General features: G+C 52.9%; 3 protein-coding genes across 4 annotated transcripts in view; 1 reads left to right on the top strand and 2 right to left on the bottom strand.

The window, feature by feature from the left end:
* Positions 1-15,200, top strand: part of MAPK8IP1 (mitogen-activated protein kinase 8 interacting protein 1) — a 58,074-nt gene extending 42,874 nt beyond the window's left edge. The window contains exons 4-12 of one of the 2 annotated variants that reach the window (XM_006026938.3): positions 4,742-4,823; positions 5,539-6,411; positions 8,384-8,459; positions 8,909-9,081; positions 9,567-9,676; positions 9,872-9,991; positions 12,362-12,432; positions 13,457-13,555; positions 14,965-15,200. In XM_006026938.3, coding sequence (XP_006027000.1) covers positions 4,742-4,823; positions 5,539-6,411; positions 8,384-8,459; positions 8,909-9,081; positions 9,567-9,676; positions 9,872-9,991; positions 12,362-12,432; positions 13,457-13,555; positions 14,965-15,037 — 1,677 coding nt within the window. In that variant the 3' untranslated portion in view covers positions 15,038-15,200. The remainder of the gene's footprint in view (positions 1-4,741; positions 4,824-5,538; positions 6,412-8,383; positions 8,460-8,908; positions 9,082-9,566; positions 9,677-9,871; positions 9,992-12,361; positions 12,433-13,456; positions 13,556-14,964) is intronic. The other variant, XM_006026940.3, reaches the window with a different exon arrangement.
* Positions 15,201-16,544: 1,344 nt separating this feature from the next.
* On the bottom strand, positions 16,545-20,628 carry CUNH11orf94 (chromosome unknown C11orf94 homolog). The gene is made up of 3 exons (XM_025207939.1): positions 18,702-20,628; positions 17,764-17,837; positions 16,545-16,874 (listed from the first exon to the last, which is right to left on the bottom strand). The coding sequence occupies exons 1-3, from the start codon at positions 18,839-18,841 to the stop codon at positions 16,738-16,740; spliced, it is 351 nt and encodes a 116-aa protein (XP_025063724.1). The 5' UTR covers positions 18,842-20,628; the 3' UTR covers positions 16,545-16,737.
* A 135-nt stretch (positions 20,629-20,763) lies between these two features.
* PEX16 (peroxisomal biogenesis factor 16) overlaps positions 20,764-27,443 on the bottom strand; it is a gene marked incomplete at its 5' end in the record, with an annotated part of 7,881 nt that continues 1,201 nt past the window's right edge. Inside the window, 9 exons of the mRNA XM_014521445.1 lie at positions 20,764-21,127; positions 21,714-21,778; positions 22,105-22,224; positions 22,629-22,701; positions 23,508-23,660; positions 24,249-24,329; positions 24,967-25,067; positions 25,498-25,631; positions 26,703-26,779. Of these exons, the coding sequence (XP_014376931.1) occupies positions 21,069-21,127; positions 21,714-21,778; positions 22,105-22,224; positions 22,629-22,701; positions 23,508-23,660; positions 24,249-24,329; positions 24,967-25,067; positions 25,498-25,631; positions 26,703-26,779 (863 nt within the window). The remainder of the gene's footprint in view (positions 21,128-21,713; positions 21,779-22,104; positions 22,225-22,628; positions 22,702-23,507; positions 23,661-24,248; positions 24,330-24,966; positions 25,068-25,497; positions 25,632-26,702; positions 26,780-27,443) is intronic.

Raw genomic sequence — 27,443 nt, 5'->3', positions numbered from 1 at the left:
ACTGGTCAGGCCACAGCTGGAATACTGTGTCCAGTTCTGGGCACCCCACTTCAAGAGGGATGTGGACAACATTGAGAGGGTGCAGAGGAGGGCCACCCGCATGATCCAGGGACAGCAGGGCAGACCCTACAATGAGAGGCTACGGGACCTAAACCTGTTCAGCCTTCACAAGAGAAGGCTGAGGGGGGACCTGGTGACCATCTATAAACTCACTAGGGGGGACCAGAAGGGTTTGGGGGAGACCTTGTTTCCCCTAGCGCCCCCCAGGATAACAAGGAGTACCTGCCACAAGTTGTTGGAGAGTAGGTTTAGATTAGACATCCGTAGGAGCTACTTCACAGTTAGGGCAGCTAGGATCTGGAACCAACTTTCAAGGGAAGTGGTGCTGGCGCCTACCCTGGGGGTCTTTAAGAAGGAGCTCGATGCCTATCTGGTTGGGGTTACTTGAGCCCAGTTTTCCTCCTGCCCAAGTAGGGGGTCGGACTTGAATATCTACAAGGTCCCTTCCGACCCTACTTCTATGATTCTATGTCAGGGTTTTTAAACCTTCCTCAGAGGCATTGGGTGTTGACTACAGCAAAGGCTGGGGATTTTGACCAGGGTGTACCAGTGCTGCTGCTGGGACTTAAAGCCAGAGTTTCTTGGCTAGAGGGTCTTGCCTCTCCACTCAGGGTCAGACTGATCACCATATTGGGGGTCAGAAAGTAATTTTACCCCAGAGCTGGACTGATATGGACTGTGGGGGGTTTTGTCTTCCTCTGTAGTAGGGGGTATGGCTGTCTTCCTGGGATCTCATGAACACATATTAACAACCTTACAGAAGCAGGACATAGGGTACTGTGGTCTCCCTGCTTTACCTGAGGCAGGTCAGCGTGTTAGGTCTTATGTTGTGTCAAGGCTAACTATGTGGTTTGACTAAGAAGTTAGGCAATGGATTTGTATAGGATGTTTGGACAGGGATGATCCTGCCTCAGGCAGGGGGGTGGACTAAATGACCTCTAGAGGTTGTTTCCAGCCCTACTTCTCTATGAGTCCATCTAAGGTGTTTGCCTGACCCCATTGCCCCAGGAACTGAGCACATCACAGTCTTTAACCTAGATATCTTCAGCATGCCACAGGGAGGCATAGAGAGTCTGAGTGCCTTGCCAAGGCCACCCAGAAGGCCTGTGGCAGAGCAGGGAATCAAAGCCAGGTCCTAAGCTAGAGCCCAAATCACTAGATTTAAGGTTCTGCCTTAAGTGACGCTCTTGAGTCAGGAGCCTGGGACATAGATGAGGAAACAGGAGCAGCAGGTGTTGATGAGCCTCTTCAGGCCAGATGGTGACAGCAGCAGCATGAGTAATTTGACCCAATCACTTTTCTTCCTGGTACAGTCGGTGCTGATGGCTCCCAATCCATAGGTCCAGTTCTGTTGCCTCCAGCTGCCATGGACCCTTCTCCCCCTTGCTGCCAGGCTCCCCCTCCGTTCACTTATCATAAGAGTGTTGTCTTCCCTATGTAAACCCCCAGTGCTTGCATGCCAAATACCCTGATGCATGGGCTCCACCTAGCCATGCTAGCTGCCATGTTGCTCCCCCCTCTCCCTGCCAGTGACCATATGGTGATGTCATGGGGTCACCACTCTTGTGAGCATGTGTGGTGGGACATGTGGCTCAGTGGAGTGATGTGTGGCTGCCTGTTGCAGTACAGCAGGTGACAATTCTGAGTGTCCTGCTGGGATAGTGACCTAACTCTCTAAGGGAAGGATTAGGGCAGAGGCTTGTATGTGTTTTCCCCAAAGGCAGGACTGGACAAGAAGGGGGCTAAGACCCTGATTTCAGGCCTAGGCCACCTCCACCCCCAAAGTTAATCATTCTCACCACTTCTCTTGACCTTAGCTCCCTGCTGGTATTTGGGAGCCATCCCATCTCCCTGTAAGCTGCTCCCTCCCAGGTGGATGCTGTCCTACGTAGGTGTAGTGCGGTGGAAGATCATTCTCTACCTCTGTTCTGGGAGCTGGGCTAAGATACAGACCCCAGGGCATCCAGGTAACTATTGCCATGGGGTGGCTGACATTGCCCTGACCACCCTATGAACCACATGCCCACACTCCTTTCCCTCTTTTCCTCTGTATCCCATAGTCTCCTCCCTCCCCATACGGCTGAGCACTGGGCCCACCTGGGTCTGTGCTGGATGGACACAGGCCCTAAGGTCTGAGTTTCAGGCATACAAAATCCCCATCTTGTGTTGTCCTGACACCACCACACAGAGGGGAGGGTTATCCAGAGAGATCCCCTCTCCCCATCAGGGCAGAGCACAGACACAGGGGAATGCGAGCAAGCTGAGTGCTGGGAGGGGAATGGGCCAGTTTCTGCTGGGACCAAATATCCACTGGATTGTGGTCTTTGAGGGCATGTGGTTTCCACCCTGTGCCACCCTTTCTAGCTTCCTCTCTGTCTAGGTAATGTTAATCTGGAGGCTGGCCTCCCTGGACACTACACAAGCTTTATGGGCCACTGCTGCTGTGTTAATTCATCTGGCCTGGCTGGTTTGTGCACTAGTGGACAAATGGGAGCTGGCAGCCACTTGCTGCTCAGGACACACTGTGTAGAAGTCCTGGCAGAGGTGGTCGCTATGGCAGCTCAGCTGGCTTATGGCCCATCCTGTTGAGTCTTGGGGAGCTATGGAGAAGCAAATTGGAGAAGCTTGATTTGCTGCATTGGTGTAAGAGGGGTTTCTGAGACTATGCTGGAAACCTGCAGCAGCCCCTCCAGAGGGGTCTTTCCCTCCTTTCTTGGCTTGTTGCTTGTTGAAGGAGGAAGAAGGCAAGTTTCAGACAGCTCAGGCTCTTGTAGAGTGAGAAGATCCCCAGGAGAACTGAATCCCTCCCAGGGGGCAGGAAGGAATTGTTATAGGCATAACCTGATGAGGTCACAATAAAAGCCAAAGGGCCTCATATGGGCTGGACACATGTACAAGAAATAATTAAAACCCACATGCTGGAGAAATGCAGCTACTGTAGCTGGGGAAAGATAGCCTGAAAGCCAGATCCTCCCTTGGAGAAGGACCAGGGGAGCAGAAGCACCAGCGAGAGACTCAAGGCTTAGGATGGGAAAGAGGAGCAGGAAATAGGCCAAGAGTGTCAAGGAGATGCAAATCAGCAGTGAGATCCTGAGGACTGTGTGTGCTGAAGCTTGTGCAGTGCAGGTGAAGCCAGTCCCTATCTGGGGGGACCTCACCTCAGTCACTGCTGAACTTATACTCCCAGAGACCTCAGACACCTGGACCTGGACCTGGCCTGGAGTAAAAGACCCCTGTCTGGCTAGGCTGGTTCAGTAGTGGGTAAATGTAGAGCAGGTAGGTAATGTTCACAGGTAATGTCTGAAGCCCTGGGAGGGGTGGAGGCGAATCTTTAGAGCAATAGGGCAGGGTGTCCCCGATGGGAACATTCTGGCTGAATCTTCAAATGCTTCCTATCTTTGAGATGTGGAGTCCTCTCCTTAGTTGTTAAACTGGGAAAGAACCTTCAAGAATGTGCTGGACAGCTTGACCTGGGGCTAGCTGGGCCTTTTAGTCAGACCAGGGAGGAGGATACCCAGCTGGATAGTTTGCCTTCTCGTGGCAGACCCCATTGTCTGAGCGCCCTCAGAAATTGTCAGCTACATACCCAGGTATAACTGGTGGGGACCACAGGATCTGTCTGCTCAGACCCACAGGGTCTGTCTGCTTGTGTCTAGAACATGAAGAGATAGCAGCTGCAGAAGGATTAATGCTTTGGATCAACTCGATTCCCTGAATAGCTCCAAAAAGAGGCCTTGTCCTCACTGGAATGTGCACCAGGTCCCCGACAACATCACCCATGATCAGCTTGGGTTGTTTTCTCTTGTCTGGCCTGTGTGTGTAGTTTAGGCTGTGCCCTGAGGGCTGTCGGGCACTGCAGAAGCCCAGGGGTGCTGATGTGTTGCAGAGTGCTTGCAAACACCAGCAGATTCTCCCTATGCCTGAAAAAGGGTGTTTGTGCCCAAAAGCTTGCAAAGAACAGTTTTCCAAGTATTCAGTTGGTCTCATAAAAGATATTACATTTACCCAAATAACCTTGTCTGCTGTGTTCTCCAACATTTCTCCTGACACTGTGCCCTTAAGGGTCCCATACATGGCAGATCACATACTCAGTATGTAGAGATTCCCATGCCAAGCATTACCAAATGCATGACCTGCCTCATGGGCTCAGAAGCCGAGGAGAAAATACTCTTTAGTAGTTGTAGTGTCCTAGAATATGGGCCCTCCTTAGGTACTAGGGCAGTACAGATGACAAAGCTAATGCTAGGGGGAGGAGAGAGCATGCAATGAGTAATTGAGAGAGCTTGCACAGTGCGTCAGTGATGCATCAGAGATGGGTGCAAAGTTTTCTCAGGATTTTCCTGCAGGGGGATAATAAAATCTCTGGGCCCCCAAGTCCATTCTAGGGCTGGAGGCGCAGATATCCAGGTGAGGCTCTTTTGCTTATGGCCTATCCCTCCTATGCTGGGGTTTCACCCCTGAGCTACAGCCTAAACTTTCCCAGCAGCAGCACCAGCAGCTGGGATTAGCTGGTAGATCCCCCTGAGCAACCATCTCCCCTGATGCTTGCAAACAGAAAATGACTGTCTGGCAGTGAGCAGGCTAGGTCAGCAGCGTGGTGGGTAGGAGGAGGGACGGGATGCCTTTGTGCCATGTGCTGTTTACTGTTCCAGCTACAAGGCAGCTTTGTTCTTTCCCTCAGGACACTCTGAATAACAACTCTCTTGGGAAAAAGCACAGTTGGCAGGAGCGGGTGTCCCGGTCATCTTCCCCCTTGAAAACTGGTGAGTCTCAGGCTCTCATTAGGGGCCGCTCTCTCCCATCCCAGGATCTCCCTCTGGGGAGTTTCTCTGGTGCCTGGGTCTCAGAGGGGCAAGCCCAGTCCTGCATCCTCAAGTGCCCTGATCCTCTGGCCTGTGCCAAAGGGCTGAGTGTCACAGTTGTCCACAAGCTGCTGGATGCATTAGTAGTGGGCCTGCAAGGGGACGACATCCCACCAACCCCCTGTTTACTGGATACCTGGCCCCAGCTGGGGTGGGTTGGTGCTGTGGGAAGTTGTGTTTCTGCTTGGATCAAAATCCCTCTGGTCTGGGCACCCTATTTCTGAACTGCTGGCTCAGCTCAAGAAACAGGCTGCTTTGAAGGGATGCTCTTCTAGCAACCCTGGTGCATGTATAATTCCCCTGGTGGCGGGGAGCAGAAGGCTGAGAGCCCAGGGAAAGGCCCTGGTGGTGATTGGCTCTTGCTGAGATGTAGAGACATGCAGGAATGTCATTTGAATAAAGTGGGGCCATCTGACACAGGATAAGGGCCCTTCTGGGGAGTCTGCTCAGGCCTGCAGCCTCAGCCCCAGCCCCAGTGCACTGGAGCTCTTATTACATTAGATGTTCTGGGTGTTTCCATACTTTATAACCCAACCCAGAGTGCCCCTGGGCCCCTTGCATTCGGGAACACTGGCTACCTGATGCCCCTCTCCTTTTTTTGTTCTTGCCCCCCCAGGTGAGCAGACCCCTCCCCATGACCACGTTTGCCTGAGTGATGAGGTCAATCACCAAAACAGCACAACCTCCACCAAAGACCGGGGCACGTCCACGGAGAGCCCATGCCGGCGCACGGCTGCCACACAGATTGCCCCTGCCTGTGTGGCCTCCTCCCGGGCACCTGAGAAACACCAAACCATGGGCCGGCCCCCACCCCACAACCCCAGTGTGGTGGTGGTGACAAGGGGGCCGGAAGCCCACCGGGACCGTATCCGCTACCAGACGGACGTGAGGCTTGAGGCCACCGAGGAGATTTACCTGACGCCTGTGCAGAAGAACTCTGATCCACTGGAGCCCGAGAAGCCGTTCCTGTCCCAGTCGAGTGAGAACCGCATGTCCATCAGCTCTGACGTCGATGCCTCCAGCTACCCTGCACTGGCGGGGAAGCCCAACCCCTCCATCAGCGAGGAGGATGAGGTGCTGGACTACATGTCCTCCCCTGACAAGATGAGCCTGCCCAGAACCTCATGTAGTGGCAGCAACGGTGGCTACCGGCCTGGGCACAGCCTCCAGCGGGCGTCGGTGAGCTCTGACACCAGCGCCCTCTCCTATGACTCGGTCAAGTACACACTGGTGGTGGATGAGAACGTGCAGCTGGAGCTGGTCAGCCTGAAGCAGTGCTACTCAGGCTACAGCGATGAGAGTGATTCAGCCACCGTCTATGACAACTGTGTCTCCTCGCCCTATGAGTCCGCCATTGGTGAGGAGTATGAGGAGGATGCACTGAAGCGTGACTCAGTCTGCCTCTCTGAGGACTCCACCCCAGAGGCAGACATCCACTTCTCCAAGAAGTTCCTCAATGTCTTCATGAGTGGCCGAGCACGTTCCTCCAGTGAGTGCCGGGCCTGAGGGGAGGAGGGGGTTCCTCTGCCTCCTGGGAGGACTGGGCATGGGTGGCAGTGGGGGCTCCATCACTGTACGGCAAGGTGATCCTGTTCTCTCCTTCCCATACCCCCGTGTGAGGCTGAGTGGTTGGCGTGCTGGGGGTCATATGGCCTGGCAGAGCTCTGGAACAGCATAGGCAAGAGGTGTCCAGAGGTCACTGTTTGACAGGGTCTGTGATTTCTCTTTCTCTACCCCAACGTTAATGAGACTGTATTAGCCATGCAAACCCTGAGAGCTGCTGGCAGGAAATAGCTGATGAGATAGCAGGCCCTTCAGTGTGAGACTGGGCTCTGGTCTTTTCCCAGGAGAGCAACAAACCTCATTTGTTGCTGTTGTTTCTCAGAGCTCCTCACCTCTCCCTCTGAGTCTTGAGGATTGTGAGGAGCTGATGGTGGCAAACCAACCAGATTGATTCTGAAATGTCCTCCCTGCCCTCTTCTGTAATTCTCCCCCAGAGGTGGAGATGGAGGGGCAAGAGAGGATGGGTGAGGTCAGATGCAGATGGAGCTTCATTTCCAGGAAGTGCTGACAGTCAGCTCCGTTGGTGGCTTGGAGGCAGCAATTTCCTTGAACTCTGTTGTCACTAGCATCTCCTGGTGCTGCGTGGCCTCGGCATCGCCCACTGATGATTCATTTGGGAAGGGTTGGAAGCTATTGGGTGACATCACTCAACCTTTGGGTGACATCACACAGCTCCATCTTCACTAGAGGCTGGAGTCTTGTGGAGTTTCAGCCAGTTAGAATGCAGTGGTGGAAGCACAAACAGTTAGGTTCCTTCAACCATACTCCAGATCTAGCCAACAGGGCAATCCTCTGAGACTTGGTTCTAGACCCAACTCTACTGTTGAGCTTTTGCATGGCCTTGGAGAATCGTGGTCCTTCTCTGCGGCTCTATTTCCTCTTCTCCACTCTATTCATAAGCCCTCTGGCACAGGGGCTGCATGCCTATCTGTTTGCATAGTGCTGGACACAGCAGGACCCCTATTTCATTGAGAGAGCACTAAATAATAGAGCATCTCCACTGGGCATGACTGTCTTGGTTAAGTATTATCCAGCATCCACACTAACATGTCTTAGCCAGAGGCGATCCTGTGATACTGGTCCCTGGTGGGTATGTACCCCTCTGCAGGAATGTACCAGGAGTGGGATTATCAGCTCTGCCCTACAGCTGCCCCACCAGTGAGCTTCATATGGTCCCCAGATGAGAGACCCTCCTAAAACGGTCCCCAAGTCATATTCCTTCAAAAATACTGCTCCCTCAAAAATACTCAAAAATACCTGCTCCCTCAAAAATACTGCTGTGGCATCATCCAGTGCCTTCTTCTGTCCTCAGCCAGAGAATCATCTGTTTTTAATTGCCTGAACAAAGTGTGATTAAGTTAGGGGAAGGGTGATTGAGTAAACCTCCCTCCATATACCCAGATTTACCCCATTGGCCATCACATTCCTAGTATCCCTTCTCCAGAAACACACACATGCATGCACATGCACATACGTGTTCACACACACACACATGCTGATGTCTCCATTCATCCCTTCTGCTTTGGTGACTAACCAGGTGCAAGTCCTGTTCTGAAACTGGATTCCCACATCTCCCAAAGGATCCCTGCAAAGCAGGAGTGCTAGCTTGAGGTGTATTGTGCTGTTAGGAAGCTGCCTCTGCTATTTGGGCTGTGGCCTTGGGCTGGAGCTGTTTTTGGTCTGTGGTCTTTGGGAGGGCGTGAGGAGCAGGGCATCTCTGACAGACACCTGTTCCCCATTGCGTTGCTGATGGGTGGGGTTTGTCTGAGTGAGAAACAGAGCAGCACTGACATGACAGTCTTGAGCCCAGTGCCCCCATGAGGGGTGGCTCTCAGGAACTCAGGTTTCCTTGCCCACTGAGGGATCAAAAACCAATGCCTTCCCCTTTGCATTCACAGGTGCCGAATCCTTTGGGCTATTCTCCTGTATGATCAATGGGGAGGAGCAGGAGCAGACTCACCGTGCTGTTTTCAGGTGAGCACAGATATCCTCTCCTCCTAAGAAAACAAGCTCTTCTACTCAGAGCACTCACCCAGGAAGACCAGGACCCAATCATTCCAGACAGTGGTGTTGGCCACCTCCTCTGTGCCTCACAGCCCACATTTGGAAGCTAAGAAGCTTCAAAGCTCGTCACTCCTGAGGTGGGAGACCTCCAAAGCAGCCTAGATAGGGAGTATTCAGTAGGGGAGGGCACTCTTATAGCAGACAGCAGGTCTCCAGTGTGGCTTTTTGCTTCCCGTCTGGTCAGTAAGAATTACCAGGTTCTTCCCTCTAGAGTCAAGCCACTTGCTTAGCTCCAAGGTCACTGTTCTCCCTCAGTATCTGTTGGACACAGGCATCACCCCTCACCCTGTCCTTAGACACTAGGCAGGGTGTTGGCTCTATGCCCCTAGTTGACAAAATGCTGGTTTCCCCCTCCTCAGGTTTGTCCCTCGTCATGCGGATGAGCTGGAGCTGGAGGTGGACGACCCGTTGCTGGTGGAGGTGCAGGCAGAAGACTATTGGTATGAGGCCTATAACATGAGGACGGGTGACCGTGGCATCTTCCCTGCTTACTATGCTATTGAAGTCACCAAGGATCCTGACCACATAACAGGTACCAGTCCCACCTCTGTTGCCCTGCCCATGCCCCTCAGCCCAGGTCCACACCACTCTCTTTGCTGCTGAAGTTCAAGGCTGTTCCTGAGCTGCAGCTGGCCATTGCGCCAGTCTTGATGGAGTGGGAGGAGTCTCTCTGGAGAGCATGCACTTGTCCTGCTGCAGTAATTCCAGGCTGCTGTGCCCCAGGGCTGGCATTGTCACTGGGTTTGAATTGTAGTTAAGGGAAGTTGATTGATTGCTTTCAAGATGCCAGCTTAGGAGCAGGGAGAGACCTAGCCAGCTTCTGTCCATGGTGCTGGAGCCTTGTGCCCTGGGCCCTGTATTTCAGTTGAGCTGAAATTTTCTAGACCTTAGAAGCCATGTGTTTGGGCCCAGATGCCATATGCATGTGTGCATGTGTGTGTACGTGCATGTGTGCACATTCTAATGCCATCTCTGTGGGTTCATATGCTCTCCCTTGCCTTGCAATTTCTTCCCCAGCCCTGACCAAGAACAGCGACTGGGTGGATCAGTTCCGGGTGAAGTTCCTTGGCTCAGTCCAAGTTCCATATCACAAAGGCAACGACGTGCTGTGTGCAGCTATGCAGAAGGTACAGTAGTCCCCATTCCTGGACATCCCATGCTGAGACACCTCGCACCCTGAGGAGCAGGGGGTGGCTTCCTTTCTGCAGAACCAAGTGCCTGCTGGGGTGAGCTAGGCACCAGCAAAGACCCTTCACTGAGGAAGATGGGGAAGCAGTGAGTACTTCCATGGTTTCTGTAGCCTGTCCCTTCATCTTCCCCAGATTGCCACCACCCGCCGCCTCACTGTGCACTTTAACCCGCCCTCCAGCTGTATCCTGGAGATCAGTGTGCGTGGAGTCAAGATTGCCGTGAAGTCCGACGATGCCAAGGAGCACAGCAAGGTATCTGCTGGCTGCTCCTCTCTTCCATTCCCCTGCACCTTGGCCTGCCCCAGCTCCACCTAAGTACATTCCAGTGGCCAGCACATCCTCCTCCCATCTCTGCCCCTGCCCAGTAAAGACAGTACAGGTTTCCCTCACTTTATGCTGTATATGTGTTCCTGGAAAAAGGCATAACTCAAATTTGCATACTGGGAACCCTCTTTACAATGTAACAAATAGAGATACGTTCCAAGACCTTGACTATACTGACCCCCAGACCCATTTCTACCACTTTTACAAGACAATTTTGGTACTCACCAACAGCAGACAGTACACACAAGCACAGGGTGGTGGTGAATGTTACCATAATGGGGATGGCAAATACAGAAACGTGTCACAGACAATGAGCAAGGAGCACAGATCCACACAGGAGACTATATTTCAGTGCGCATCAGTCCCACAATGCACTGCACAAAGCAGTTGACTACAGGCTTCCACCACACCAATCACATAAGAGTGAACTTACCTTGCACATAACGATTTTTTGGCATAAAAAGGGTCATTGCACAAGAGCAAATTTGCACATACAGAACCCGCATAAAGCAAGGGAACCTGTATCCATATATGCAAATCACCCATTTGCAAATATATTTATATATGCAAATCTTCACTGTTGGAACTGTGTCCCAGAAATGTCACCTGAGTAGCTGAAATCTATATAGAGGGTGCCCCCCTCCCAGCTCTCACCAGCAGCAGGGCCCACACCCCAGGGCCCTGTTCAACCTCCTTGCTGCTGAGTACACTCCTGGCCTGACTTGCTTGTGAGCTGCATGGCTTTGAGCATCTGTGAGCTACCTCTAAGCCCTTCTGCTACTATTTTGGGTGGCGCTCTCTGGATCTGCACAGCAAAGCTCCTTAGCTGGGCACAGGAGGCCTCTGATTAGTGTTCAGCATAAGTAGCCTCCACAGAGCCTGCATGAAGCTGGGCTGAGCCAAAGACAAAGCTATTCAGAGAGCCATCTCCCTCCCATAGGAATGCACTTGCCCTGCTAGAGTAATTCAAGGCCACTGGGCCCCAGGACAGAGATTTTCATTGGGTTGGAAATGCAGTTAACGGATGCTGCTGTATTGTTCTCATTGGATTGGAAATACAGTTAAGGGATGCTGCCGTATTGTTCTCAAACTGATTCATACTGAAAGCCTCCAGTTGCTGATCAGGGCATTGTAAATGGCACGGCCTAAGTGACTTATTAAATGCCTTTAAAATATGCATTTCCATCCAGTTTTCTGCTGAGGTTTCCTTTTCAGCAAGGAAAACTTGATGGACTCTGCCGGGTAAGCAATGGCCTGGAGATGTCTGCAGCAGGTTCATGGCAGTGCTGCCATAGTCTACACGCTGCCACTCCCTCCTGCTCAGCATGTGGGTCCTCTGGGTTGCCTCGGAAATGAGTATGACCACCTTAACGGAGACCTGAGCACAGCTCCAGAACTGCTCTTGGGCTTTCTGTCACAGCAGGGCTTACTGACACATGCTGAGAAATACTGCAAGCCTCCCTCCATTCTAGGTTTCGGCACGTGCAGGGTGGGAACAAGTTTGTAGGGTGTGATTCACAGCAGTGCTCCCAGGTGCAGCACAGAGGTTGTGTAGACAAACCTGCTGCCTCTGAGCTGAGCACCTCCATGTGAAAGCTGATTGAAATGCTAGGTCAAATGCTATGCTGGTGGCTAATGCTGGTGGCTGGTGAGGAGGAGAGATGGCAGATTGCAAAGGGTCAATTTCCAGGGAAAGGTGTGGTTTCAGAGCTGGGCTGTGGGCGTACCGATGCTCTGCAGCCCAGCTCTGACTGTGGCCCTCGGTCCCTGCACAAAACACGCCCTGAAGTTCCAATCCTGGCTCTGCGTACAGCTCTGCCCATGCACCTCAGTCCTGACATGCCCCCAATTCTGAACCTCTGCCTTGGCCCTGTCCATGCCTCACAGGGCAGCACTTCCCTATATTGCAGTGGTAGGCAACTTCATCCAGCTGTGGGCTGGAATGATCCAGCCCATATTGGAGGCAGAGAGACATTAGGACTCTGCCACAACTGGCGTTTGTCCCCACAATGCCAAGTGGAGACTGCCCACAGATGGCATCCCAGCCATCGAGTGCCCCCATTATGTCTGTGGACTGGATCCAAAGGTCCTATGAGATGGATCTGGCCCATGGGCTGTTGCTGCCCTTTGTAGGCCTCTCCATAGCAGAATCTCTGCCTTGCAAGTAGTACAAAAGTCTGATGGATGCATGTCATAGGAGGGAGATGGGCAGCAATCTGGGTCCCATGCCCCTTAGAGACAGCCCTGCATCGGAAGCAGCACAGAGTACATCTGACAGCTCCTTTCTCTGTCCCACAGGGAAACAAATGTAGCCATTTTTTCCAGTTGAAGAACATCTCCTTCTGTGGGTACCATCCAAAGAACAACAAGTGAGTGTCTTTGTGGTGGAGGGGCCTCTGTGCCAACTCCTGGATGGAGGGGACCCCACCTCAAATTGCTCCCCCCCAAACACTGCTTGGCAGGGAAGCTTGGACTAGGAAGCTGCCCACCTTCTCTCCAGTTTAGGGCCAGGATCAGTCCTGGGAGCTGGAAGCTTTCTTGGAGTTGGAGTCCCTGAAGCTGTGGGCAGGGTGTGGAGGGCAGTGGGGGACTTGCCAGCTGAGAGGGCTGCTGCTGCTGCCATTCAGATCCAGCCCCAGCCCTGGGTAGGAGAGTGGGGCAGACTTGCCTGCAGGGCAGGGGTGAACAGAGGCCAGTGCAAGTGGAGGCCAAAAAAGGAAGCACAGTGCCACCCCTTTTGTTCATTCCTGTGGTGGAGGGTGGCTGTGCTGATGCCAGCCAGGCCTGACCATAGCATGAAGATGTGTGGACAGGGGTGATTCTAGATGTGTTAAACCTACAAACGCCCCCTACCCATGATGATTTCATGTCCTTTTATCTGTGTGCCTCCCTGAGAGCAGGTCCATTGGTCATGCAGGAGCCAGGAATCAGGACTCATGAGTTCTATTTTTTGCCGTGCCTCAGTTTCTTTGTCTACCCACGTGTCTTTTCCAGGATGCTGCAAAAGTTAAACAGGACTGTGCAGAGTGCCATAGGTTCCTTGGCCATGGCTGCTAGAAAAGGTCATGCCTCTATTGGTACAAAGTTGAAACTTGGCAGTGGAAACATTTTTCCTATTGGGGAAATATCCCCATTTCCCCTTCCCCAGGGCTGGACACTTGTATAAGCCACCCTTTGAGGCCCTTTTCTCAGCTCTATTCCCCAGGCTTCATTCCCCAGGCTCCAGGCTTAGAAGATCCAGGTCCCCTGCTGCTTCAAAAGGGAAAGGGAGCCCTGCTGTGGATAGTGACCAAGTCCTTGTGTTGCTGGTCTAACAGGCCATGCCACCTGGATGGTGGGCAGCCTGGTGCCTGGTCTCTGCTGCAGCCTCACCTCTTGTCTCTCCTCTTCCAGGTATTTTGGATTCATCACCAAGCACCCAGCGGACCATAGATTTGCCTGCCACGTCTTTGTCTCTGAGGAGTCTACCAAGCCGCTTGCGGAGTCTGTAGGGTGAGCTGCTCAGTTGCAGGTGGCTTGGAGGAAGGGGTGGCTCATTCCTCCAGGGCAGAAGTTATGCCTTGGGGTTGGGGGTCTGCTTTGGGGCACTGCTGCCTCCCCCTGAATCATGGGTACTCTTGCCTGCTGTGGAACAAGGGCTACTCATGGCTCCGGGGCTTGGAGATATCAGGCTGACTTGGAGTTGGGGAACTCTGGTTGGGCAGTGGAAAGGAGAGAGGATTAAGTTGCTTAAACTCTAAAGCGCCTTTTTTTCCTGGCAGCCTGGTGCTGCCTAGAGGAGCTCTTGGAGCTGCTGTCCTCTCTGGAGACAGGAGCAGGGACAATTCTGAGGTGATAGCTCTGGAAACTGGATCCTGGCCCAGCTAGTGATTTTAGTAGAGTTCTACCCCAAACAGCCAAGGCATTATGTTATGATTGCTATTGTCTGGGCTAGGAACTAGTGCCTAAAGGTGGAAGGCTCTGAAACCCTCTCCCTTCATCCCCAGAGCAGGCCATCTCACCCCCAAAACAGTTTAATGGCCAAAGCAGCTCTCTAACCCATGTCCTGTGCCTCCCTCTGTGTAGCCAATGCTTCCACAAGCTGTGGTGCTCCCCATGGTGAAATGCTGTGGTTGACCTGACACATCTCAACAACTCAGTGGCGAGACATGGAGTTATCTTTCTAACATGTCCTTGCCATGTCCTCTTTGTTGTGGGATATCAGGTGAACGGTTCAAGGATGTATTTGGCATCCGCTCCCCTGTGGAGGCAACTTTCTTGTTTGCCTTTTCTGCAGAGCTGAAGTTCCCCTGCACTGCAGTCATTCACACAGGGAGAGAAGCAAAGCATCCAGGGCTCCCAGACAGCAATAGGCTCAGTCTTCTTCTTGACTCTGGGCTGTACAATCACCAGTAGCCCTGGGAGAGGGCTACATCAGTATCCCCAGGAGTCAGCCACCAAACTGCTCTTAGTTGAAGTGCACAATCCCAGACAGCACTGAAACTGAGCCCTGGCTTAGCAAGCCAGTCTCTATGGCACAGGACACCTAACACAGCCTTCACAGAGCACCAGATCTAGAAGACCAAGGAATTGTCCCTGGAGGGCAAGAGCAAGAGACTGCTGCGCTGGAGATCCTCCAGCTGGGCTGGCAGAGTAGACAGTAGGGGCCAACCCTGGCCTGCACCTTAGGGGTTAGACTAGAAGATGTCTGAGGGGCCTTCCCAGCATCATTTTCCAGGGATCTAGGAGAATAAAGCACTAGATTCATGTAAGGGCTGGGAGCCTATCATCCCAAATTTTGATAAGAGAAAGGGAGTGAGAGAGGGTGTGTTGGCAAAGGGCACTTAGCTTGGCTGGTGGCTCTGCTCACACCCGTTGTGGTGGCACCCCCTCAGCCTGCTCCTCCACTCTGTCTGTTGCAGGAGGGCTTTCCAGCAGTTCTACAAGGAGTATGTGGAGTACACATGCCCCACAGAGGACATCTACCTGGAGTAGGGGGCTGGGCCGAGCACCTCCCATACAGACAGGGCCAGCAAACGCGCCTCTTCCCCAGTGTGCATGGACAAGCTGCTTTGAGACTGGAGGAGGAAGAGGAGTGAAGCTGGGGATGGTTCCCTTGGTGCATGGAGCACGCCCCTCCTCCCCCTGACTTTTCAGGACTCCCCTTCCTTGGGCTGGGGGGTTGGGGCGGGAGGGGGGAGGGGTGAGAAATGGGGTTTATTGTAAAATACTCTTAGTTTATTATATTGAAGAAGCATCAATGCCGCAGGCACTGCTGTGACAGCACAGGATGGGGCATGCCTGGGTAGGGGGGCGCTGGAGGGGTAGGAGCAAGCATGCGGCTAGGGACAGTGGCCCCAGCACAGGCCAGGCTCTGCTTGCTGGCCCAGTGGAATGGACGGGAGAACATTCGTGCTCTTCTCCCCCAAGCGCTGGAGTGGTAGCACTTCCCAGCACGCAGCCTCGCTCCTGCCGCCGTCCCACCCTGGGCTGATTTTTAATTCCGCAGCCAAAGCAGGCTCACACCAAGAAGCTGCAGCATCAGCAGCAAACAGGAACTGGCGCAAGGAATAGAGATGTCCGAGTCCCCCTCTCCCAAGGGAAAGGGGCCTGCGTGTGGCAAAGAGAAGTTACTGCTGAAAGCCTAAGGCCCAGCTGAAGGGTGCTGAGAGGGAGACGAACTCGGCCCAGAAATTCCCACAGGGGGGCCTGGGTTGTAACCACCCTGCTGTTCCCACCCTGACAGGCTGAGGTGTTGTCTGGTTTCCAGGCATTAGCCCTGGCCTATGCTGAGGCATGGTGGTGGCCTTTTCCCCACCCTGCTTAAAGGAGCAGCCAGGGAGGAGCAAGGAATGGGTAGGCCCTCCCTGCTGTAACTGTTTATTGGGAGGTGGAGAGAGAGAAAGGCATGGAAGTCCCCTGCCCCCTTCTCATACAGCTGTGGGGGGTGGGATGGTGCCTCTGCTTCTCCCCCCACCCACTGCAGCTGCAGGTACCAGGGCTGAGGGGAGCAGCTCTGACCCACCTGAGCTGGCCTAGGCATCCTGAGGAGCATCATCTGCAAGCACAATGCAAGTTCCCCATGTCCAGGATGGAGCTGTCCCCCTTGATGGGCAGAGGGGGTGGGGATGGAAGAGAGAAGCATGACTGGGGAGAAGGGGCTGAGGCTGGCAGTGAGCTGTGCTGAGAGCAATAGAGCAAATGCCCCACCCTTGCCCTGCAGCCAGTGGTCTCTGTGCTCCAGCTGGCTCCACTGTGATGGCAACAACTATTAAACCTGACCTTTCATGGAGCTGTGCTACATTTTCTCTGTGCGTCACCTGCTCCCATCACAGCTCTGCTTCTTGGGCATCCCTACTCCACCACACTCTCTCCTGATCACCTGTAGCATCTCAGAGAGCCCCTAGCCCTGCTAGCCTCACCTCACTCCTCAGAGCCAGGGGAGATCAAGACTCATTGCCCACAGTTGCTCTGACAACTAGCACCAAGCAGTAGCAGTCTCAGTTCTTAGCACCCAGGGCTCTGGGATCCCCACAAAACTCAAAGAGACACATAACCTGTAGAAAGGGAAGGACTTTTGTCTTCAGCTACAACCTCATCTCCAGCAGTAGAAGAAATAAGTGGACAGTAGCCTACAGACGTGGCCCCCAGCCCCCACCTTGCGGGAACCCCAATGTGGCATGTTCCCAAGTAGCTCATAGATTGGCATCATAATTGTACTCATTCATGTCTGGCTCATCCCGTTTGCTCTTGCATGCTTGGTACAGGCCTTTGAGCTGTGCCCGGGTCTCTTGAGTCAGGAACTGCAGTCGCTTTGGTTTAATGCCATAATCTGTGGAAGGGCAGAGAGATTGGGAGCTGCTGAGAGGATCCATGAAGACTGTGTGCATACCCCTACTCTGGGAGAGACTGTTTTTGAGAATCATAGAATACACACTCGGGGACTCTCATGCTAGCACCCACCAGAGAGCAGATGCTACCATCCCAGATGTGTCATATGCTTTGACCTCTTTTTTTAGGGAGGGGAATTCACCACCAGTAGTGAGAAGGGAATGGATTTAGCAGCCTTCTTGAGGGCTTTCCCTTGGACCTGGCAACTGGATGTGGAAAAGGAGTAAGAGGAAAGAGATGCAGTTTGGATCCCTGGCCAGCTGCATGCAAAGTGAAGCTGCTACTATGACAGTCAGGTCTCCAAGTACCCAAGACGTGGAGCAGGCTGAGCCCTAGATATCAGGGTTGCAGGACCAGCTAGCGCTGTGTTAAGTGAGATTAATTCTGTTGCGGATTAGCTGCCGAGACAGCCATTACATCACTGAGGGCATTCCAGGGACCAAGGCCAGCTTTCTTCACCTGCAATTGCTCTGACTGTACTGTCTGGGAAACAGACTGACCCAGACATCTAGGGATGGCAGAGCCAAGTCCCAATGGAGTTTTAAAAAGCCCCTTCTCACAGAACCCTTCCACACTTGAACAAGGCACCTGGCAGGCCTGTCTTTGCTCCTGGGAGCAGGAATCCTACAGAGAAGTCAAGTCTGGAGTGACAGGATCATAACACTGATCCACAACAGCCCTCCCTTTCCTTTCCCTTCCTTGTAGACCAGTGACTGGCAGCCAGCAAGTCTAGAATTGAGCCAGGCTCTCCACCTCCCTGCCTCACAGGGATCCTGTCCAACCTCTTTCCCTGCAGTACATGCCCAACCAGCTGCCCAAGAAGTACGTACCATCCACCAGGCCAAAGTGCTGCTGTGGGAGCTCCAGGGGAGCAGAGAAATCCTCAGCAATGGATTGGCTGGGCCTGCAAGGGATGTGCAGAGTCAGGAAAGCAAGAGCCTGGGGCTGGGGATATTCCTTGCAGCAGAAGCTGAGGCTGCCCAAGTGGTTTCCCTTTAAGTTCCTTATCAGATACTTATCCCTTTCTCAGACATTCTTCCCCAGGCCTGAGCTGTACACCCCCCCGGGATTAAAACCCAGAGATTTTTATACACTCCTTTCCCAGAGGAAAGGAGTGTATAATATAACCTGCCAACTTGCAACTGAATGATGACTTGGACAGGGGCTCCTCTCATTGAAGGAGCACAGCTGGTACAACTAGCTACCATGCAGTGCAAGAGGCAGGCTCTCTAGAGCAGTGTTTCCAAACCCATGGGTCGTGTCCCAAAAGTGGGTCACAAGAACATGAAAGGGTCATGAATAAACTTGAAAAATAGATTCTCCTTTAAAGGAGAAAAACATGGCTTTTCCCTTGCAGGCTGTCAGTTTCAGCCTGCAAGGGACTGCTTCTGCTTCCTCCCCCCCCAACCCCATTTCCCACATACAGCTCCACACACTGGTAGGCTGGGGCCTGAGGGCAGCGGGTCAGGAGTGAAGGGCACTGAGTTGGGACTGGCCATTGGTGTTTGCAAATGGGTCATGGTACAAAGAGATTGAGTACTGCTCTAGAGAAAGGCTGCCCAGGCGCTCGGAGCCACACTTAAAGCCAATCATCTCCCCGAGCCGCCAGCAATTCCCTTAGCTAGGGACTGAGCTCTGGGCCCCTACAGTAAACAGCTCTCTAGCTGCTTAGGGAAGAGCACGGGCTCAGCTAAGCTAGTGTCTGGGCCTTCTGCACACATTTCTAGGACAGGGAGAGGCAGTTGGACACCTGTGTAAGTCACATTACCTTTGGGGCACAGGCACAGGGAGTACAGCTGCCAGCAGAAGAAACAGGAGGAGCAAATACAGGTTCATGTCCTCCATGCAGTCCAGCCCTGCTGAAGCCAGTCCATGCAGAACCAGACTGGACACAGCTTCTCCACTCATCAGTTGCCATCAACAGAACACGACATCACCAGTCCTTCTGGTGATATCACAAAGGCAGCTAACTTTTGCGATATGAGTTACATTAGGCTTGGCAGGATTTGATTTTTTTTTAATACAATTTTTATAATTTTAAGTATTTTTAATTTTTAATCGCTTTGAAGTTTCATGCATGAAAGTTAGAGATATGGGAGGCAGACAATTTAGTAATGATAGTATACTGTTAACAGCTTTATAAAAAAAAAAAATCACACTTAACTATAAAAAGTAAATATCCATAAATTAATAAATCATACCTGATCACTCAGTCATGCAGGAGCAAGGTAAGGCTAAGTGGGAGCTTGGCCCCTGCCCTGATCAGGCAGGGGTTTGGCTCCTGCCCTGATCATACTGGGAGTTCTGCACCTGATCCCCAGCTGGGACCTAGGCAGAGTAGGTGGCCAGTGGTACCAGGCTCCTGGCTGCCAAAAGCCCTGCCCCTCCACACACCCCCACCCCAGCACAGCCCTACCACCATGGCCCCCAGATGCTGCAGTGGCTGCCCAAGGAGTTCCCGGACAGCACAACTGGAACGCCCACTACCCTGCCTGCAGCAGCTGCCACCCTCCACCCTGTTTCCTTACCCCCATCCCAGATTTTTTTTTCCATCCCCTTTCTTTATCTTTCTGACTTTTTGGTCCCTGAGTATTAGGTGAAATGGATGTTTATTGATAAAAATTTAATCCTGCCAAGACTAGGCACACTGGTACATGATACCAGAAGTCAGGGGAGGCCAGCCTGGTTCATAGAGCAGCAGGCTGGGAATGGTACAGTATGCAGATGCCAGGACAAAAAAAAAAAAAAATCATCACATACACACACTGCTTTGAAGGTAGCTGTGGTGGCAACACACAGCAATACCTATTTCAGGCCCCCTTCCATGCCCCACGGTGCCATGGCTCAATGCTGAGTTACGCTTGGGTGTTAAGTGGTGGGGCATGTCCCAGGGACAGTTTTGCTGTTGAGTGAAAGTTACTACAAGGTGAAGAGCATCCTATACTGGGCAGAGGCAAGCCAAGACCACAAACCCTTCCAGGCCACGGATCACCCATAGCTCTGGGTCTAGGCATCTGCAGTGCCTGGCTGCCCCATCTACAGTTGTAATGGGACAAATTGGCTCTGCTGTCATTCTTCAGCCCGCAAAGATGATGCAAAATAAGCTACTTTTGTTGTCCTGCAGCCCCACTGGGCCGCCCTCCTCACCGAGCTCTGCATACAGCCCATTTGTAAATGTTTGTTGAACTAATTTGTCCTGCTTTCTACCCCCTCCCCCATACCAGGCTCCTGCTCCCTGGCTGGCAGCTACTCCACAATCCCTTGGTTAGCACATATTAGCGCTAGACAGGCCATCTACATGCTGTGGCACTCAATTCCCACCTGGGAGCCACAGGAAATCAAACTGAACCAACCACGCATAGCACCAGCAGGGAGAACAGCAGTCTACAACAGAGCAGTACAAGGGGCTGACAGAGCACCCAGAGAACAAATGACACATGGTAGCTGGGACAGGGAGTCCCTAGTGGAGGCTAGTTTTTCCTGCTGGAGCTAGCCACAGCAGTGTTCAGCTACCTGGCAGCTTATGGTGCATGATGGTCCACAGTGCATTTGGACATGGGAAACGCCTGCCCTGAAGAGCTTGCACCTCAGAACACAGCTATGTGCAAGACAAGTTGCCTTCAATGACTGGTGTGAGCAGGGGGTGACAAGAACTGCAGCATCTGTCACCACGCTGAGGCTGGGAAGAAGCCAAGGCAGACAAAGGTCCCGATGTCCTCCCCCTCTTTCAGCTTCCTCAGTAGGTGGAGGGAAGGTGTCACTATGACGCAAGCAGCTTGTGTGGTATGCTTCAGCCCTGGGAGGCAGAGAAGAGGAAGGGGTCCCAAAAGCATGGCCGCCTCGCTTTATTCTGTGCAGCTGTACAAAAGAATCAAGTGCTTCCAAAAGGGGTCCGCTACCATCACAACCACAGCCTCCAGGTTGTGTGGGCAGCCAAAGTCTCTTGGTCTGTTATCCATTGCTAGATTATATAAAAGAAGTCACAAGCACCCCTGGAGAACAGGAGTCCAGTCACCAATTGAACAGGAAAATAGACATGATAGAATTGTCTCCCCAAGCCCACATGTCCTCTCTTGGGACAGCCAGTTGCTGTCCAAGTCAGCCCCCACTGCAGCAGGGAAAGGCCATCTCCCTGTCAGCCCCAGTTATAGAAATAGATTTTCTGCCAGGCTGGCAAGTAATCCATCAGTGGCCCTGAAATGAGAGAACAGAGGGATGGGATGAGCAGGAAAGCAGCCCCCCAATCCCAGCCCACAGCTTTCTGCTACTCCACTGCCAGGTTTGTCCTGAGCCAAGTCACTAGCTGTGCCCCATTGGGGGGCAGCTCTAGGATGGGCTCATGGGGAATGGAATGGGACATGGCACATCACTCGAGGCCAGGCTTGAAGCTTGGTCCATGGAGGAGGTAGCATGTGAAGCACCAGTTCCTCTACCTGGCTCTTATGGGAAGGGCGCTTTCTTTGATGCTAGGACTTTCTCTTAGAAGTAAGCTACTTCACATTCACCACAGGGCAACACTATGTACACACAGTTAATCACCACTGACATGCTGTTAATCACACCATAGTTCATCTTCATAGCAACCAGCTCAAATGCCTTTATCCTACATGCCCAAAAGATACTCAAGGTCAAGATATTGGTGTAGGTGTCCTGATGGTAAATACACACAGAGATGTCTCCCACTTGGCTCCCAGCCTTGTGGCATCTCCCCAGCACACAGACCTCTTCCTTACTCCAGCACCCCCTTTCAGCCCCATGGCTCCAGCCACCATCCACTTACTTGTGACAAACCCAACTCCAGGCACATAATCAGCTAGTAGGCGCAGCAGGAAGAGGATCCTGCCCCTAGGGGAGAGAGAGAGAGCAGGCATGAGTCCAGCAAAATGACCTTACACCCCTGTCTGCCACGTGCACCCCCCTCCTCTGGCTTATGTTTTGCTGCCCTCAAACCTCCTGCACCCCACACTACCAGGTCCCCTTACCAGGGTTTTCATGCAAAGAGTGATATTAGTGAAGTGGGGGGCCTGAGATCGTCAGCGTAGCCTCAAGCCTGCTCTACATTCTCAGTTAGTAGTGCCATCAGCACAGGCTCCAGAGCCCCTTCAGAGCCCCCTGCTCATCATGGTACGAGACAAGCTCCTGTGGAGGGGCAAAAAGCAGAGCACCCTTACTCCGAGTATCGGTCATAGAAGGGCGATCTCAGCAGGTAGTACAGCAGCAGGATGGTTCGGCGCCTCAACTCTGTCCGCTCCCGCTTGTTCAGGTTTTTGATGTCACTCAGTAAGCTCAGGCTGCAAAAAGAAGGGCAGGCAGCTAGCTCACAGGAAGAGCCCCTTCAAGACCTGTGGCTAGGGGAGGGGAGTTTTGGCATCCAGCCACCCCTGCTCTCTGCTCCATGTGGCAGGCAGAGCAGGCTCCTGGCTCCTCCTCCAGTGGGGAGCCTGAAGAGGAATGAAGGCAATAGTTCTGCAGGAGCAGTCCAGAAAACCCAGGTGTGGACCATGCCCTCCTCCCACCAGCAGCTTCCACCAGCAGAGCCTCCCTACTCCTCAGTGCTCGGTAGTAGTGGGATGAACTGGGGGCAAGGGAGACAGAGGGTTCTTGGAGTTCAGCCAAAGCCCCCTTCCCCCCTCCCCTCCCCCCCCGATGTGGGACTCAATGGTGAAAGCCCAGAAGGCCTTTTTCCCAGACCAACCTCGTGATATCCAAGATTCCTGAGAGGAGCCAGGGCTTCCATGATCTTTGGCCCCAGACCCCTAAACTCAACACTGGGAACAGAAGGGTCAAGGACCAGATACAAATGATGTGCTTGGCAGGAGCTGTCTAGCAAAATGACCCTCTAGACCACCCTACAGGTCTTCCTCAGTGTCCAGACAGCTTAGATCAGGCTTGTCCAACATACAGCCCGCAGGCCGCCATGTGGCCCTCCAAGCTGTTTTCTGAGGCCCGAGGTGCTGCGACAGGAAACAAAAGTAAACACTATACTTTCGTTTCGGGAGGGGTAATGTGATACCGCTTTCTGTGAGGTCTTTGAATATGGCTCGCTGACCCACTGGGTGATAAAAAGGTCATGATCCGGCCCCACATTCAAAAAAGGTTGGACACCCCTGGCTTAGATGCTCTGGCCTGGCAGAGACTCTGTGACCATACCCACCCGCCTCAGAGACAGAAGCCATGGGTCATTTTTGCTGTTCAGCCCCATTCCTCTAGCTCACATGGCTGACATCCCACAGGGACCCAGGCAGAGTTGCTTCTGTCCTGATTTCAGCATAAGAATGTAGCAGCTTAGGGCTACAAGGGAAGGTCCAGCCGCTAGACAGTAACCTTACACGACTGGGAGCTGGTGAGCTTGCTACCAAGGGGGTGAGGTGAGAAGGCCCTAGATATAAGACAAGGTCTTGCTGGATTGCCTTGATAAAGGGGAAGGAGGACTCGGCATCCCTCTGGTTGACAGGGGCTCCAAGTGAGGTCTGGCTGCCCCACAAACCTAAGCGGGTGTCCCACTAAGGTTGCAGCACCCTCTGCTGGTGCACAGGGCACACTACATGCTCTGCCAAGGCCCAGGTTAGGATACAGTGGAGCAAGGGTCGGGTGACGTAGATGGATTCTGCAATGGTTTCTTGAAACCCCAGAGGGGTGGGAGCCTGGTTCATCTCCTCTGTCTTTCGGTTCTGTTTCTCTTCCCTCTGCTGCAGAGACCCCCAGTGCCTGGACTGCAGGGAAGGGGCTGAAAGAAATATAGGCAAAAGCAGAACAGTGTTTCCCCGAGCCCCTGTTGTGCAAACACTGGCCTTTCAGACCTTCCCCCACCTCCAGTGGGAGGACTTTGATCGGGAGAACTTTGTGAAAGGCAGCAGTATGACAGCAGGGACTGTGGCTATCCTCCCTTGATGAGGAGGGGGTTGGTTACAGTTGACACAGAGGCAGTTCTCCTAGGAGCATCAGCAGACATTAAGAGGTACCCTCCTGAGAAGGAAGAGCTGAGAAAAAGGGGTCTCTAGGATACCTGGCCACATCAAGGCACAGAAAACTGAATGCCCGTGCTGAAGGCTCATCTCCCTCATACAGGCAAAGAGCCTAGGCTGGCACAGAACAACATACCAGACCCTCTGCTCTTGTATCCTCACCACACATCAAGGGACACAAGCCAGGGAGAGGCACAGGGCCCTCTCCAACAAGCCAGTACAGCCCAGCAACTTACACTGCCCCCATAGGAACCTACATTCTGCTCACAATACGGGTCTAGCAAGTGCAGGGGCCTGTGCCTGTGTCTAGCCTGCGCCAGGACCCAGTCTGACCAGGTGCAGGTACTTACTGCTTTTGAGGGACCTCACAACACGGTTGCAGCGCCTGCCAACGTATGCCAGATCCTCCTCTGAGGGGCTGCCCTCCACACCTGCCCAGAGAGAGGTGCCACAGTGCAGTCAGGGCTGCAACTCCAGGCTAATGTTGGTCTGAGGTACGAGAAGAACACCATCCTTCCCTTCCCTCTCCCTGGACAAAGCTCTCACTGCAGCCTCTGTGAAGAGGCCAGCCAGCTGCACACAGATCATACTGAGTGATTTAGGTCTGGATGCAACATGCTTCAGTAAAACCTGGTCCTCCTGAACCTGCAAACTCTAAGCAGAGCCAGGCAGAGTGCTGGAAAGGGCACCTCCACAAATATAGATCCTTCTGCTATTCTAGTCCGGAGCCCCGACTCTCAAGCCAGACTTGCTGCCATCTTGCTATTCCAGGCTTGGGCCCTTTGACCAGTTGTCCTGTTACCTGATTCTGGCTGACTGTTTAAAGCAGCAACACTGTGATGCTCCCAAGGGACAGACAGGGGCATTCAGGGAGCAGTGCAAGGCTGAGAGCTGGCAGATGAGCTCTCATGGCTTCCCTACTACCCAAACCACCTGGCCAATGGGCACTCCCTAAAAGAGCTGGCTGGATGACACGTGTGCTCCATCTTGCTCCCCCCAATCCCAACCCCTCTGGGCAAGCATCCTTCTCCCCTAGAACATCTGGAGAGTAGTAAGAAGTGGACTCACCTTCTGGGTGGAGCTGCTGCCCCCTGTCCAACGGCACAATGGGAGGAGATGTCTGGATACCAGCTTTGTACCACAGCAAAAGCAGGAGGCGCAGGATGGCTCTGCAAGGCACACGCAAGCCAGGAACTGTAAGCCTCAGGCCTGCACTGCAGAACCCCAGCTTCACTGCAAGGCAGCAGCCTCAGGGTGGGGAGCATACACTTCTGCCTCCTACAGAGTAAGTGGGGCCCCAAAAACCACTCTGCACAAGACCATGGCAGACACACAGTCCACTGCCTAAGCTCTCTCCTCTGCACTTCCTCAGAACACCATTGGCAGGACTGCAGAAAGGGGAGTGTACCCCCTGGATGGGAGTTTATTGCTCAATGGGGTCCCACATGCACAGAGCCTTGGGGACTGGGCATCTGGCATCTCCTCCCATCAGCTCAGATCCATGGGGCACCAGAAAGGCAATCGCTTTGTTGTGGCTTGTGCCAGCGAGCTCCCATTTTGCTTACATGCAGCCTTGTCTCCTCCTTCAGGGGCACTTACTTAGCCAGCTGGATGAGGACAATGATGGTCCATCGGCCCATCTCACCCCACACCCTGGCAGTCCCCATCTCAGCAAAGACCTCCACACACTCCAGCACACTCAGCCAGGTCAGCAGTTTCTGCTCGGGTAATGACTGAAAGACACAAAGTGGAGAAGAGTGAGAGGGGGCAGGCTCAATGACTGGGCTGAATGGGGTTTGCCTACGCCCAGGCTGAAAGTCCCACTTCTGAGGGTTTCAAAGGAAGAAAGGTTAACCACAGACTGCGCAGACCCATTACCTTGAGGACTGCCTGAGGGCCTAGTCATTTCACATGTGGCTTTCAACTATGAACAGCCAAGGGCAGTTAGACTTCGCCAGTTCACTGCATCTTAGAGAGATCTAGTTAGCCATGTAAGTCTGAAGTTAGGCAGAAGGCAGTGTATGAGGTGCCATCCTGATCCAACTCATTCAGAGGCATGAGCTTTTGTAGGCTATAGTCTACTTGGTTGAAGGCTAGAAGTGGACTTGCAGACATCAGAGGGACTAAAAAGAAAGGAATAAAGTCATCTAAATACAAAGGATTTATCAAAATAGGCTACAACGTATGAAAGTTCATGCCTCTCTGAACAAATTAGTGTTGGTGTAGTCTAGAAGTTGCCACCGTGACCTGCCTCACTGTATTCCAGTCAGAGAACTGCCTTTTTCACTGTTGCACAGTAAGACACAGCCAAAAAAATCACAGAGGAAGGAAGGTATTGGAGCAGTAGGCTTTCTAAAGGGACCCTTGTGTAAAAGCCTAGTGTTTTGGGACAAGGCAAGACTCTTACAAGGAAGAAGCAGACAGGTTGTGCAGGTTTTGCTTGTACATAGCACAGCCCAAAAGGGAAACCCCTGGACCTGATTCTGTGCTGCAGCACTCAGCAGGTGCAGCCCAAGAGAGGGCAAGGGCTAAGGTGGCTTTATGATCCCTCTGTGCACTGTAGATTCTTAGATTCTCATGGACCAGCGAGGTCCAGCATTGGTCACAGGCCCCTCTAAATTAACAGCTGTGTTCCCTGGGCTACCCAAGGACTTCACTGCAGAATGCTTGGGCCTCTCCCCAGAGCCAACATGGAGCACTGCAAAGCGGCCACAGCTAGGGCCAGACTCTGGCCTAATAGCTTCTATATAAATAATCTTGATAGCAGATGTGCCCTTGCTCTCCCTCCCAAGCAAAGTCCTCACCACAGGCAGGGTCCGCTGCAGTTCTTTTCGGAGGATCCAGTCATTCAGCAGCACCAGGAGATTGGAGGCAGAGTATACTAGAAAAAGAGAAAAAAGAGCACAGAGCAACTGTCGGTCACAGAGGAAGGGCAACCAAAACCACTGAATGGAGCCACAGTGGGAGGGTCTTGCTGAGGCCAAGTTGAGGGGAAAATTCTCTCCGCGTGGGGTGTGGGAAATGAATGGGTGGGATGGACAAACATCTGGATGCTGAGAGAAAGGACACGTCCAGGAGCAAAATGAGAGGAGCAAAAGGTGCTGAGAGTGTTCCAGGAACACGATACAAGACTGAGCCTGGCCCAGAGGCAGGTCCGTGGCTCCACACACATGTTCCTTCTGGTTTCATCCAAATCCCAGCAGGTACTTGCAGGTTCTTAGCAAATGATGTGAGAAGCATCCCCCTCTGCCTGGCTCTTGAAGGCAAAGGTAACACATGGCTAATGGTAAAATGGCAGTCATTCATATTAGAAGGGCCAAGGAAGCCTCTGGAGAGAAACAATAATTCCCACCATGCCCAAACGGGAGGAAGTGGGAGGGAACCTCACCCCACTGCCCCACCTGAAGTGACACTTGCAGTCACTGAATTACCCCTGCTCCGCAGCATCAGAGCATGTAATTTCAGACCGGTGCCTCTTGTTCAGTACAAAGCCTGGACACCCCCCCCCCCCCCCCCCGGAAATCCCTCACCTACGCCCGTGGCCG

The sequence above is a fragment of the Alligator sinensis genome, unplaced genomic scaffold (genome assembly GCF_000455745.1).
Source record: "Alligator sinensis unplaced genomic scaffold, ASM45574v1 scaffold592_1, whole genome shotgun sequence".
NCBI lineage: Eukaryota > Metazoa > Chordata > Crocodylia > Alligatoridae > Alligator > Alligator sinensis.
Note: the sequence above shows the minus strand (reverse complement) of the source record. Positions and strands in the feature narration are given on the sequence as shown.